Source organism: Zootoca vivipara, chromosome 13 (genome assembly GCF_963506605.1).
Source record: "Zootoca vivipara chromosome 13, rZooViv1.1, whole genome shotgun sequence".
In the NCBI taxonomy this organism is placed as follows: Eukaryota; Metazoa; Chordata; class Lepidosauria; order Squamata; family Lacertidae; genus Zootoca; species Zootoca vivipara.
The window spans coordinates 15,899,803-15,913,052 of NC_083288.1; the positions used below are offsets into that span (position 1 = coordinate 15,899,803).

At 48.8% G+C, this 13,250-nt stretch overlaps 1 protein-coding gene across 1 annotated transcript in view; it reads right to left on the reverse strand.

Annotated features, from left to right (window-relative positions):
- The window catches only part of MYBPC2 (myosin binding protein C2), a 68,911-nt gene that overhangs the window by 35,401 nt on the left and 20,260 nt on the right, over positions 1-13,250 (reverse strand). The window contains exons 2-11 of the mRNA XM_035134682.2: positions 11,376-11,468; positions 10,022-10,051; positions 8,096-8,173; positions 6,550-6,698; positions 6,108-6,225; positions 4,523-4,571; positions 4,305-4,367; positions 2,330-2,541; positions 917-1,049; positions 615-739 (exon numbers count right to left, since the gene is read on the reverse strand). Of these exons, the coding sequence (XP_034990573.2) occupies positions 615-739; positions 917-1,049; positions 2,330-2,541; positions 4,305-4,367; positions 4,523-4,571; positions 6,108-6,225; positions 6,550-6,698; positions 8,096-8,173; positions 10,022-10,051; positions 11,376-11,468 (1,050 nt within the window). The remainder of the gene's footprint in view (positions 1-614; positions 740-916; positions 1,050-2,329; positions 2,542-4,304; positions 4,368-4,522; positions 4,572-6,107; positions 6,226-6,549; positions 6,699-8,095; positions 8,174-10,021; positions 10,052-11,375; positions 11,469-13,250) is intronic.

The following is a 13,250-nucleotide window of genomic DNA, read 5'->3' on the forward strand; positions in this document are numbered from 1 at the left end:
CGTGGGAGTCTGTCTTTGCATGCAGACAGACTCTCATGGAGGGTTTGGAATAATCCATCCGCTGACCCTCACCTGGTTTAGCCAAATAAAAAAATTCCTTCAGTAGCACCTTAAAGACCAACTAAGTTTTTATTTTGGTATGAGCTTTCGTGTGCATGCACACTTCTTCAGATACACTGAAACAGAAGAAACCAGACCCTTATGTATATTCAGTGGATGGGGGGTGATGGGAATGGGTGATGGGCTGATAGGAGTGGTAAACCTGTAGATGTCTGTTAACGACTGTTAATGATTGCAATTGGTCTTGCGGGGGGGGGGAGCAAGGGCTGAGGTGCTAAGGAAAGCTTGATCATGTATAATGAGATAAGAATCCTATGTCTCTGTTCATTCCAGGTGGCTCCATGGTTTTAAGCTTGTCAATGAGTTTAGCCAGCCAGTCAAAACCATTCCTGGGATTCTCAGAGCCACAGATGAGAGCCGAGCGCAGGGGCAGGGAGGGGACCATCAGTCAACAAACTACCCAGAAGTAGTGCAACATGTCCCCCAACAAAGATACTGTCCCTCCCTATACAAACACACACACACTCTCTCTCTTCTTCTTCCATCATCCTCACCTTTAACAAAGACCTCTGTGAAGCACCTCTCCTCTCCGCAAACACATTCATAGGCTGCGTCGTCAGCCAGCGTGGTCTTAGTGATGGTCAGGATGCGTTTCTTGCCCACGTTCTCAAAGATGTATCTGCCCACAAAGAAGAGGCGCCACGTCACTACTGAGAAAGACTAATCCAGAGTCCGTCCACCTGTCTGTCTCAGCAGCTGTTTCCCCATTTTTCCCACCCACCCAACAGAACCCAACTCTGCTCTTAGAGAATGCCAGAGGAGGCACCCTTGGCTATCCATCCACATTCAGACTCACTTTCCACTGGGCTTGATCACTTGGCCGTTCTTCATCCATTTGATAACAAGGTCTGGGTCGCTCAGCTCCACATACATCTTGATCTTGTGCCCTTTGTCAACTTGATAGGCTGGATCCAGTTTTTTGACAAAGGCTGCAAAAGAGATGGGGAGAGGACTACAGTGGTACCTCTACTTACAAATAATTCTACTTACGAATTTTTCTACTTCCAAATGGAGCTCCGTCCGCCATCTTGGATGCAGTTTAGATAGGATTTTTTCTACTTACAAATTTTTAGATAGGGTTGCTTTGACTTACGATTTTTTTCCCCAATGCATTCCTATGGGATTTGACTTACAATTTTTTTCGACTTACAAATGTGTGTTCAGAACGCATTAAATTCGTAAGTAGAGGTACCACTGTACTGAAAACGCCTTTGGGGCCCCAGCCTGCTTCCTACTTCCTTGCTGCGGTCTTCTGCTCCAAGTACAGCTTCTTCCTATCTTGAGAGCTACAGATCTCCACTTCCACCTCAGGGGGAATTTCTGCGCTCCTGTCACTAAGGTGCATGGATCACAGCAGCCAGCTGGTATATTGCTTGCCTCACTTCAGCACGGAACGCCACCTTGATCTCCTTAGGAGAAAGGCGGGGTAGAAACACGGCGAGAAAAGGGGAAATGGATGGAAACCGCAGGAAGGGAACGGAACCTGAAAAGGGAGTTGGGTTCAAATCCCCTCTCAGCCAGGAAGCTCACTGGACGACTCTGTGGGCCAGTCCCTGTCTCTCAGCCTAAACTACCTCACAGGGTTGTTGAGGGGACAAAATGGAGAGAGGACGCAGGGGTGAGGGGAAGAATTGTGCGTGTTGCCTTGAGCTCTTTGGAGGAAAGGCCAGGTATAAACAGAATGCACGTATAAAAAGGAAGGAAGGAAGGAAGGAAGGAAGGAAGGGAGGGAGGGAGGGAGGGAGGGAGGGAGGGAGGGAAAGGAAAGGAAAGGAAAGGAAGGGAAGGGAAGGGAAGGGAAGGGAAGGGAAGGGAGGGAGGGAGGGAGGGAGGGAGGGAGGGAGGGAGGGAGGAAGGAAGGAAGGAAGGAAGGGGGGGCACCTCTCAGGTGGGCGCCATTTCCATTCTAAGAGAGGTGTTTTGGCACCTCTTTTTCTAGAAAAATAGCACTGAGTCCACAGGAGGGGGGCACTGGATGGCACTGTACTGAAGGACCCCCTCAATCCTACAGCCATCTCCCCCCACCACACGCACATACAGCACCGCAGATAGTCAATGTAGATGTGACCTCCTCCCAAAATTTCCCAGAAGGTCTGATACGGGGTCCAGGCCCGCCCACCCATTCCTAAGACACCCTGCTCCCAATCAGTGACCTCAGGAGACCTGGCTCCCAGGCCAAAAGGCAGAGAGTCCAGGCATCCTGGCTGACCTTCGCTCTTCTTGACTTCCACCTTGGCTTTCTTGAGCCTCTTCAGCATGCCACGGAGGTCGGTGATGCCATACTCAAAGGCGATGCGCTCGTACTCGCTCTTCTTGGTCACGCCTTTAAGCAGCTCCCAGATCTCCGGCGGGATCCCCAAGTCGTCGTCGTCGTCCTTCTTCTTCTTCTTCTTCTCCTCTTCCAGCTGTTGCTGGCCCTCTCTGCACAGAGAAGGAGGCAGGACCTTTCGAGCTGTAGCTTCCCGTAGGACCGCCGTTCAACCCCTGCACCCCACTTCCCCGCTCACAATGGGTGGCGGGGATAAGGGACTACACTGCATTCACAGCCACGTGCTCCTCAACCTCATACCCGTGCCTCTCTCACAGGGATATTAACTCCGAGTCCAACCCAGCCTCTCCAAGCTATCACAAAGTGCACGTTGTTAAGAACTTCCAAGAAACAGCAAGGAACAAGGCGAAATCGTGGAAGAAGCACAATTTAGGCCTGAAATTATTACCCTGGTAGGTATGGACATCTCTTCCACATGGAACTTTAATTTGGGGGGGAGGCTGGACAAAGCATGGAATTGGGGGGGGGAGGGCAGAGTAAGTGGGAGACTTTCCCTAACATTCAAAGTTGCTGTCCTCAGCCTCAGATTGGCTTCCAACCTGCCCTTCTCTAATGCCAGCCAGCTATTACAAAAAACTAATCTCCTGTCCCTTTGCATCTGGACTCCTGCCCGTCTTTACGAGCTGCTTTGCTTTCTGCCCACACTGGACCATTTTTGACCACAGCATCAGCCTAGTGGATTCCCCCATGACCAAATTCAGTTTCTAGACTTCATCCTACACCTACAAGGGTCTCCAAGCAAGTAAAAAAAAAAGGTAAAGGACCCCTGGACGGTTAAGTCCAGTCAAAGGCGACACTGGGGTTGCAGCACTCATCTCGCTTTCAGGCTGAGGGAGCTGGCGTTTGTCCACAGACAGCTTTCCAGGTCATGTGGCCAGCAGGACTAAACCGCTTCTGATGCAACAGGACACCGTGACGGAAGCCAGGGCACACGGAAATGCCGTTTACCTTCCCGTCGCAGTGGTACCTATTTATCTACTTGCCCTGGTGTGCTTTCGAACTGCTAGGTTGGCAGGAGCTGGGACAGAGCAACGGGAGCTCAACCCGTTGCGGGGATTCGAACCGCCAACAGTTTTTCTAAAATTGGCTAACACAAAATGCAATAATTGCTTGTGCTCTGAAATGGAAGCCGCTGAGGAGCAACGTTTCATTTGCCCAAGCATACCTTGTAAATTATTTTCAACCCTTCCCCAACCGTTTCCCTTGTGTCTCCTGTGTTATGCATTAAGCTTGGGGGCGTAGGGCTGCTGTTTCCCCACCTCCATCCTCTGACGGCCACCAACTGGGATGGCTTCAAAAGATTAGACCGATTCATGCAGATGAGGCTATCGACAGCCACCAGCTATGCTCTGACTTGCTGGGGTGCACTAATCGAGAGAGTTGCTCTTGCTGAGGTCCTGCTTGCGGGTTTCTAATGGACATGGATACTGGGCCTTTGATCTGATCTAGGAGGGCTCGTGGCAGGTGGGACTGTGGATTAAACCACAGAGCCTAGAGCTTGCCGATCAGAAGGTCGGCGGTTCGAATCCCTGCGACGGGGTGAGCTCCCGTTGCTTGGTCCCAGCTCCTGCCAACCTAGCAGTTTGAAAGCACGTCAAAGTGCAAGTAGATAAATAGGAACCGCTACAGCGGGAAGGTAAACGGCATTTCCGTGTGCTGCTCTGGTTCGCCAGAAGCGGCTTTGTTATGCTGGCCACATGACCTGGAAGCTGTACGCCGGCTCCCTCGGCCAATAATGCGAGATGAGCGCACAAGCCCAGAGTCAGTCACGACTGGACCTAATAGTCAGGGGTCCCTTTTACCTTTACCTTTAGGAGGGCTCGTTTCATGTTCTTATTCTCCATTCTTCACCTACCTCTTCTTCAGCAACCCGCTGAAGTCCAGCTCTCCAGCAGTATCGTCTTTGCCGCCTTCCCCTCTGCAAGGAGAATAAGGGGCGGGGGAGATATAACCCCAGATCAGCACCCATTGAACTGGCTCAGCCTTCCGAGCAGCGGATGTTTGCAGTGAGTAAGGGAGCTGTGCACATCAAGGCACAGCCTATGGGTCTGTGCTCTAACCAGCGACACTTACGTCCTTTTGAAAGCCTGCAGCACGGCGCCGCTGTCGTCTGTCCTTGGTGCTGGAAGAGGAGAAAACAGACGTCTAAAACTGGTATCTTGAACCTACTTTGCTGTTCCCTTGAAAGGGCAAGCTGGTCCCCTCCATGTGTTTTGGACTACAATTCCCACCAGTCCATTTTGGACCGCAACTCCCATGAGTCCAGCATAGCCGGACTGGCTGGGGCTGATGGGAGTTGTAGGCCAAAATACCTGGAGGGCGCCAGCTTGGTTAAGGCCGGATTAATCCCTTAAAAAACCCCATGCAGAAAGGGAGCTCAGCCACCCACAAACACCTCCTTCCCCAGGGTGCCTCAGTATTATTGTGCTGTGTGGGATCCAGAGAGTCTTTATTCAGCTGGTGCAGTGAACGAAAGCTTTCCCTCCATGGATCTTTGAAGGTGCCACGGAAACTCTGGGCTGTCATGATTCATTCTGGTTTTTTTACTGTTTTGCACAAATTATTCTACTCTTGTTACTCAGAGTAGGTACAGTACTCAGGTGAGGTACAGTAAAAACCGTAAAGGTGATTAGGGAATTACAATAAACTTATGCCACTGCAGAGTTCTGCCCATTTTAAAAAGGCAGGGATCATATTTTGGAAAGATGATGATGATGATGATGATTGTTTGTTTGTTTATACCGCACCCATCTGGTTGGGTTTCTCCAGCCACTCTGGGCGGCTCCCAACAGAATATTAAAAACACGATAAAACATCAAACATTAAAAACTTCCCTAAACAGGGCTGCCTTCAGATGTCTTCTAAAAGTCAAGTAGTTGTTTTATCTCCTTGACATCTGATGGAAGGGCGTTCTACAGGACAGGCACCACTACCGAGAAGGCCTTCTGCCTGGTTCCCTGTAACCTCACTTCTCGCAGCGAGGGAACCGCCAGAAGGCCCTCAGAGCTGGACCTCAGTGTCGGGGCTGAATGATGGGGGTGGAGACACTCCTTCAGGTATACTGGGCTGAGGCCGTTTAGGGCTTTAAAGGTCAGCACCAAGACTTTGAATTGTGCTTGGAAATGCACTGGGAGCCAATGTAGGTCTTTCAAGACCGGTGTTATGTGGTCTTGGCAGCTGCTCCCAGTCAAAACAAACCTTCAAGTTAGTCGAAACAAAATAAAAAAAATCCTTCCAGTAGTACCTTAGAGACCAACTAAGTTTGTCATTGGTATGAGCTTTCCTGTGTATGCAGAAGAAGTGTGCATGTACACGAAAGCTCATACCAATGACAAACTTAGTTGGTCTCTAAGGTGCTACGGGAAGGAATTTTTTTATTTTGTTTCGACTACGTCAGACCAACACAGCTACCTACCTGTAACTTCAAAATCATGTTTTCCAGCTTAACTTATGCCAGGTTCCCAGGTCACACCCCTTTTCAAGACGTATGCCAGTTTAAGATCCGCTGGGCTCAGTTCAGCCGGCTGGGTCCCTATGTACCTGCAGCTTAGCTGATTATGGTGTGGCTCAGTTGTGCTGGGGGATCCACTGGATCCTAACCCCGCTTGCTCTAGGATGACTCCTTTAGCGTTTACTGAGTTAGGGCTGGTGGTGGTACCTTCCACGTCGATGTTGAAGGTGCAACTGTCAAACTTGTCCTTGGCTGCCACCTCAAAGCGATAGTCCCCTCGGTCTCCGATTACCACTTTGCCAATTTTTAGCTCGTAGGTGTAAACCTTCAGGAGCAAGCAAAGAATAAGCAAGAGGATTAAGGTTTGTTAGTGGTGACCATTTCCACCATAGCCTTTTGAGGATCCAATATAGGCACAGTCCGGACAAAGCCTGGCATGCCTCAATCTCAATTAACAGAGAATTCTCAGTCGCCTTTGCAAACTACAATTCCCAGGATCCTTTGCAAGAAAGCATACTCATGTAAAAGGTGGTTTACAAATGAATAAATAATTGCAACAGTCTGGTATGAGTTTAAGAAGGCCACAAGTCACAGGAGAGCTGATTCGCCCCTGGCCAAATCCTTCACTTTTCCTTCTCCTGGGACTCACGTTTTTCTCCTTGTCGAAGCTGTCCTTGAACTGGAACCTCAGTCCGCTCTTGATACCCAGCTCCAGCCATTTCCCCTTGAACCATTTGACGGTGGGCTTGGAAGGCAGCAGAGCCCCGTTCACCTGCACTATGATATCAATATCCTTCCCTGAAAAACAAGACAGGGTGCATGGAAGTCATGACTTCCTCCACTTAAGAAGGAATCGCCTCTCATCTAAAGTCAAAACCTCCATGGGGCTTTTGCAGAAGAAACTGCTCGAGTGCCAGCAGGTGGTGCAAAACACAAAGATGTTACAGGATGGACAGGGAAGGCCCATCGTTCAGTGGTCCAAGTTTGGTCTCTGGCATCTCCAGGAAACACCCCTCTCTCTTAAACTCTGGGGAGCCTTTGCTCTGTGTTGACAGTAGTGAGCTGGGTGGACCGGTGGTCTAAAGCAGTTTTCCCGAATGCCATTTCCCTCCAAATTCATTAGTCCAGTGTAGCTGTCAACCGCTGGCTCCAAAAGAACCCCACTTCGTTTCTTTGATCGAGGACAGCATTTTTACTGTGCATTCATGGCGATTTGTGCTCATGATGCTATGAGAGTGGTTTCACACACACACACACACACACACACACACACACACACACACACACACAGAGGATTCCAATTTCAATACTGTTTCTGCCTTCGGAAGACATGGGGTGGCCACACCGCTTCATTTCCAATCAATACCTATCCTGCTGGAATCCCAGGACCATTCTGGTTCGGTTTTTGTCCTGCTTTTGTTGCGCCATAACGCCCCCGGATGCCAATCGCAGAACAAACCAAAGCAGGTTAAATCTGCTGCTAACGCACCGCGCTGAAGAACACATTACAGAATAAAAACCACCACTCTGGAGGGGCCCTTGTACATCACATGATTAGGACCAAACTGAAAGTGATGGGGCCACCCATGTCTGTTTATTGACTTGCCTATCTGGTTTGCCTCCAAAGTAGTGTCACGGTTTGAAGTTTGGCACTAGTTTCAGTCACATTACTGAAGGTGAGCCAGTCAGAGTGTAATCCAAGCATCCCCAAACTGTGGCCCTCCAGATGTTTTGGCCTACAACTCCCATGATCCCTAGCTAACAGGACCAGTGGTCAGGGATGATGGGAATTGTCGTCCAAAACATCTGGAGGGCCAAGGTTTGGGGATGCCTGGTCTAATCTGTACCGTGTTTCTCATATTATAAGACACGTCTTATATTTATTTTTTCCTCAAAAAACACACACTATGGCTTATTTTCAAGGGATGTCTTATTTTTTCCCTCCTCCTCCTGCCGCGGCCGGCATTGCTGCTGCGCCTATCACTATGTCTTATTTTCGGGGTATGGCTTATATTCCTTGAATGCTTAAAAATCCTGCTATGGCTTATTTTATGGGTATGTCTTAAAATATGAGAAACAGGGGTATCTGGATGACAGACTGCCTGGGAATCTCACATATACCCCCTCGAGGCAGCATCCTCACTGTGCCTAATGCTTGGGCCGGCCCCCCGGTGCAATTCTGCTCTGCCACTTACCACTTTCTACTAAGGCGCTTTCTGGCTTCTTGAGGAAGAGTGCATCGGACTGAGCAGAGGGCTCCCCTTTACCTTCATCTGAAAAAGAGGGAAGGGAAAGTGAAGAATGGGCCACGCTTTGCAGGTGAGCTGGAAGCTGAAACAGGGTGATTTGGGAGTAGCGGGGTTCTTCAGGGCAGGATATGTGGGCATGGCTGCCTTGGGGGTATGAAGAGGAAGGGCCTCAACTCAGCGCCACAGCATCTAACTTGCACGCAAACATTCCACATTCAATTCCTGGCATCTCCAGGTAGGGCTGGAGTGAGCTAGGCCTGACTCAGTGTAAGGCAGCTTCCAATGTTCCCATGGGACAGGGGACAGGTAGGTCACAGTCCATGGGGCCCACTCATGAGCAGGACAAGTCGCATGGGATTAAGAGGCCAATGAGGAATTATTCTCCTGCATCCCTCACTGACATAAGGGATGGTTCAAGTATGTGGCTATATTTTCACTGCTGGTAAAGGTAAAGGTAAAGGTAAAGGACCCCTGGATGGTTAAGTAGAGTCAAAAGCGACTCTGGGGTTGTGGCGCTCATCTCGCTTTCAGGCCGAGGGAGCTGGCGTTTGTCCACAGATAGCTTTCCGGGCCATGTGGCCAGCAGGACTAAACCGCTTCTGGCGCAACGGGACACCGTGATGGAAGCCAGAGCGCACGGAAACGCTGTTTCACTGCTGGTAAAGGTAAAGGTAAAGGGACCCCTGACCATTAGGTCCAGTTGTGACCAACTCTGGGGTTGAACGCTCATCTCGCATTATTGGCCGAGGGAGCCGGCGTATAGCTTCCAGGTCATGTGGCCAGCATGACAAAGCCGCTTCTGGCGAACCAGAGCAGCGCATGGAAACGCCGTTTACCTTCCCGCTGTAGCGGTTCCTATTTATCTACTTGCATTTTGACATGCTTTCGAACTGCTAGGTTGGCAGGAGCTGGGACCAAGCAACGGGAGCTCACCCCGTCACAGGGATTCGAACCGCCGACCTTCTGATCAGCAAGCCCTAGGCTCAGTGGTTTATCCACAGCGCCACCTGGTTCACTGCTGGAGGAGGTATCAAAAGGCAGTAGTAGCAGCAGCAGTAGGCCATAGGTACTGGGGTGGGATATCACTGAAGGATAGGTGTCAGGGGGTTGTTGCGGCTACTCTCGAGTAAAGACGCTCCAGTCCGCACTGTCTTTAAGAGTTTTATTGTGCATACTATTTACAGGGCAGAGATAACAGAAAACATGACCGCCTAGTCCGATTCAGCACCCGGCAATGGCTTCTGTCTGCTTTTCGGCCAGCATAAAAGCCTGGGCACCCCAAAACGCCGCCCCTTCGCCCTACGTGTAGGCGCACGCCTCAATTCGGGCGCCGGAAGGAGAGGTCTCCCCTCTTGCTGGCTGGGACGGCGCCTGGGCTCCGATGTCTCGCTGAGCCCCTCATCCGCTGACCCTCGACCAGAGCGGTGCCAAGGCTCTGACGCGGCTCTGAGCCCCTCCTGCACGCTCTGTTCCCCATAGCGTTGCCAGGGCTCAGACGCCTCACTGAGCCCTCTCTCCATTCCGCTCCATTCCTCATTCCCTCCTCCTGACTCGCTGCTCATGCTGGCGCTAGGCGAAGTGCTGGTCAGGATGGGGGGGAGGCTCCCTGTAGGGAGTCCCTCTGACAGTAGGGATACACCTCAGAGAAGAAGCTGAGATTTATTCAAAGCCCTGCAGAAGCTAAGGGACATGGGACAACTTAGGCATGGGACAACTTATTGATGGAAGGCGGGACATCTCGACAGGTAGCTGTAAGAACTTCTACATACGAGGAGTGGTATGTCTCTGGGTACAGAGCATATAACCAATATACAAGCAATACCAGCAGATGTTAAGGACATTTTTCTCCAGGCTGCAATCTCTGGGCCTCACCTGATGGCGCCTGTTCTGCCGGAGCCTCTGCTAAGGGGCACAGAAAAGGGGAAAAATATAAATAACGTTAGACCTTTGACCCAAACCATGGTGGCTTTTCTCCACAACTCCAAGTATATTTCCCCATTGCCTGAAGCTTCTAAGTCTGGTGAATATTCTCTAGGTCTGGAAGTTCGTACAGTCATACCTTGGAAGTTGAACAGAATCCTTTCGACTTCCAAAACATGCAAAAACCAAATCTCCTGCAGCCAATCAGAAGCCAAAGAAACCCCGTCGGACGTTCGGGTTCCAAAAGAAAGTTCGCAAATCAGAACAATCTCTTCTGGGTTTGTAATGTTTGGGAGCCAAAACGTCCGAGTTCCAGGGCGATCGGGATCCAAGGTGCGACTGTATTTTACTTTTGTTCCTGTTCTGTTCCAGGATATCCCTTATGAATAATCAGAAATCTGTGCAGCTGTGTTTTCATTTCAGCTCACATGATGCATAAAACGAACCAGTATGTTTTGTTAAGGATGTGATGGTCAAACCTTTGTGTAGCAGCCGCATTTATGGCTTGAGGATCTGGGGTCTAGATCGGTCTTGTGTGACTGCCTGCTTTAAATACATAATTGTCTAATTTTGGCTTTTATTTTTTTTAAAGGGCAGTTATGTCCTTCTCAGAGCCTGGAGGGAAGGTTGCAAAATCAGCAAAGCACCACTTTTTTTACTGGGCCAGCATTTCCAGTAAAACATATCATCTTACCTCTGTGCCATTTATTTAATTAAAACAGTCTGGCGGAGGTCTGCAGTTTATTAGTTGGGAGTCAGAGCTTTCGACGGCAACACACCAGAAGATGAAAGTTTAATGTTGACCAGGAGGGTGGGCAGAATACCTTTGTGTAGGTTACAGGGTGCACAAACTCTCCCCCTTTCAATTCTGGAAATTCAGGAATAATATTGCCCTCCTGTTCAACTAGAAATCTAATTAATGAAAACGACTCGTGCCAAATACACGGGCCTTTTCATTCAAGGCAACAGTTACATGGCACCATGCAACATGATTTCCTGGGAATCAAACACAAGGACTTCAGCAACGGCCCCATCTGCACCATACACTTAAAGCAGTATCATACCGCTTTCAGCAAGCATGGCTTCCCCCAAAGAATTCTGGGAACTGCAGTTTGTTAAGGGCGTTGCAAGTTGTTAGGAGACTCCGATTCCCCTCACGGATCTACAATTCCCCAAGCTGTTAAAGTATGCTGAGAACTGTAGTAGCTCTTCATTCTCCCACTCCCCCAAAATTATGACTGGAGCATGACTCTCTCTGCTAGCCAGCATGTGCCTGAACATGCCAAAACAGGTTTCCTGGCCCCACCTTTCGCCTCTTCTTTTGTCTCTTCTTTCTTCTCCTCTTTCTTCGCTGCCTTTGGGTCCTCTTTCTTCTTCACCTCTTTCTTCTTTGCGGCTGCTGAAGAATGAAAGTAAGACCGATCAGGAGCCAGAATAGGACAAGGAGAAGGAGTCACTGCTTGAGTTAGTCAAATAGTGCACACTGATTCCAAAAATATGGCAGTGGTGATATGCACCCCATGCCCAAAAGACAAGTACTTCACACACACACACACACACACACACACACACACACACACACACACACACGGAATATACACTCTAAATGTGAACATACAATCAAAGTGTGGGAAGCAAGAAAAGGGGAGAGAGAAGAAAAGGGATCAAGAGATGATTGTGTGAGCAACTGCATACGCATACTTTTCTTTATTTGGGGTGCGGGTTGTGTTATGACCGAGGGGTTCAGGGCCAGTCCAATACAATTTGGCACCTAAAGCAAAGCCCAAATTGCTGGTACTCTCCTGCCTGAAGCTGAGTTGAAATTGTGGCTCAAAACTTGTTGCAACATTGAGACATTCGTTCCTGCCTTCATTTCTCCTCACGGGTCACTTCAGCATGGAAGGTCTAGCAGGGTTAAACTGGATACTTCAGAGAAATGGTAAATTTCGAGGAGAGAGTTGAAGGAAGAGGGGAAGGTGTAGCTATTGACTCTTACAACTAGACAGAAAAGGTGGACCTGATCCACTTCTTCCACTTGAGGGATCCTCCAAAACGTGCGTGGTGGTTAGGTTGTAGCTGGTCTTCAAGGAACATTCATTCTTATTCGTTTGCAGGAAAGTTATATACAACAATGAGTTATATACAATTCTTCCTGCATTCATCCTGATTTGCTTGTAGGGTAAAATAGGAAAAAAAATCCTTCAGTAGCACCTTAAAGACCAACTAAGTTTTTATTTTGGTATGAGCTTTCGTGTGCATGCACACTTCTTCAGATACACTTGAAACAGAAGTGTCAGACCCTTATATATATACAGAAGGTGGTGGGGGTGGGTGGGAATGGGTGATGGGCTGATGGGAGTGGTAAACCTGTAGATGGCTGTTAACGACTGCTGATGACTGCAATTAGTCCTGGGGGGGGGAGCAAGGGCTGAGGCGCTAAAGAAAGCTTGATCATGCATAATGAGATAAGAATCCGATGTCTTTATTCATCCCAGGTGGCTCCATGGTTTTAAGCTTGGTAATGAGTTCCAATTCAGCAACTTCTCTTTCCAGTCTGTTCCTGAAATTTCTCTGTAATAAAACAGCTGCTTTGAGATCTTGTATAGAATGTCCTGGGAGATTGAAGTGTTCTCCTACTGGTTTCTCTGTCTTATGGTTCCTGATGTCAGATTTATGTCCATTTATCCTTTGGCGTAGGGTTTGGCCTGTTTGTCCAATATAGAGAGCTGAAGGGCACTGTTGGCATTTGATGGCATACACAATGTTAGAAGATGAGCAATTAAATAGTCCTGAGATGGTATGTTGGATGTTGTTGGGGCCAGTAATGATGTTGTCTGGGTGTATGTGGCAGCTTGTAGGGTATTTATCCATCTTCCTGCTAACCATCAATCCATTCCGCACTTTTCAATCCATTTCTCCATCACTTTCCTAACTGCAAAAAAAAAAGTCTGTTTCTTTATTCTTCTTCTTTTTAAGTGGATCTATTGCACTTTGGTCAAAGGGAGGAAAGCCAATGTGTCCAAAACAGGGTGTAGAGAAATCTGGAGCATGGGAGGCTTAGGAAAGTTATTAAGAAGCAAGAGTTCTGTTATGCCTAGTACAGAAGAGCAAGGTGGGAAAGAAAGATGGTGGACAAATGGAATAATTTTACGCGTCTGTGGGAAATGCGACAAGACATTTT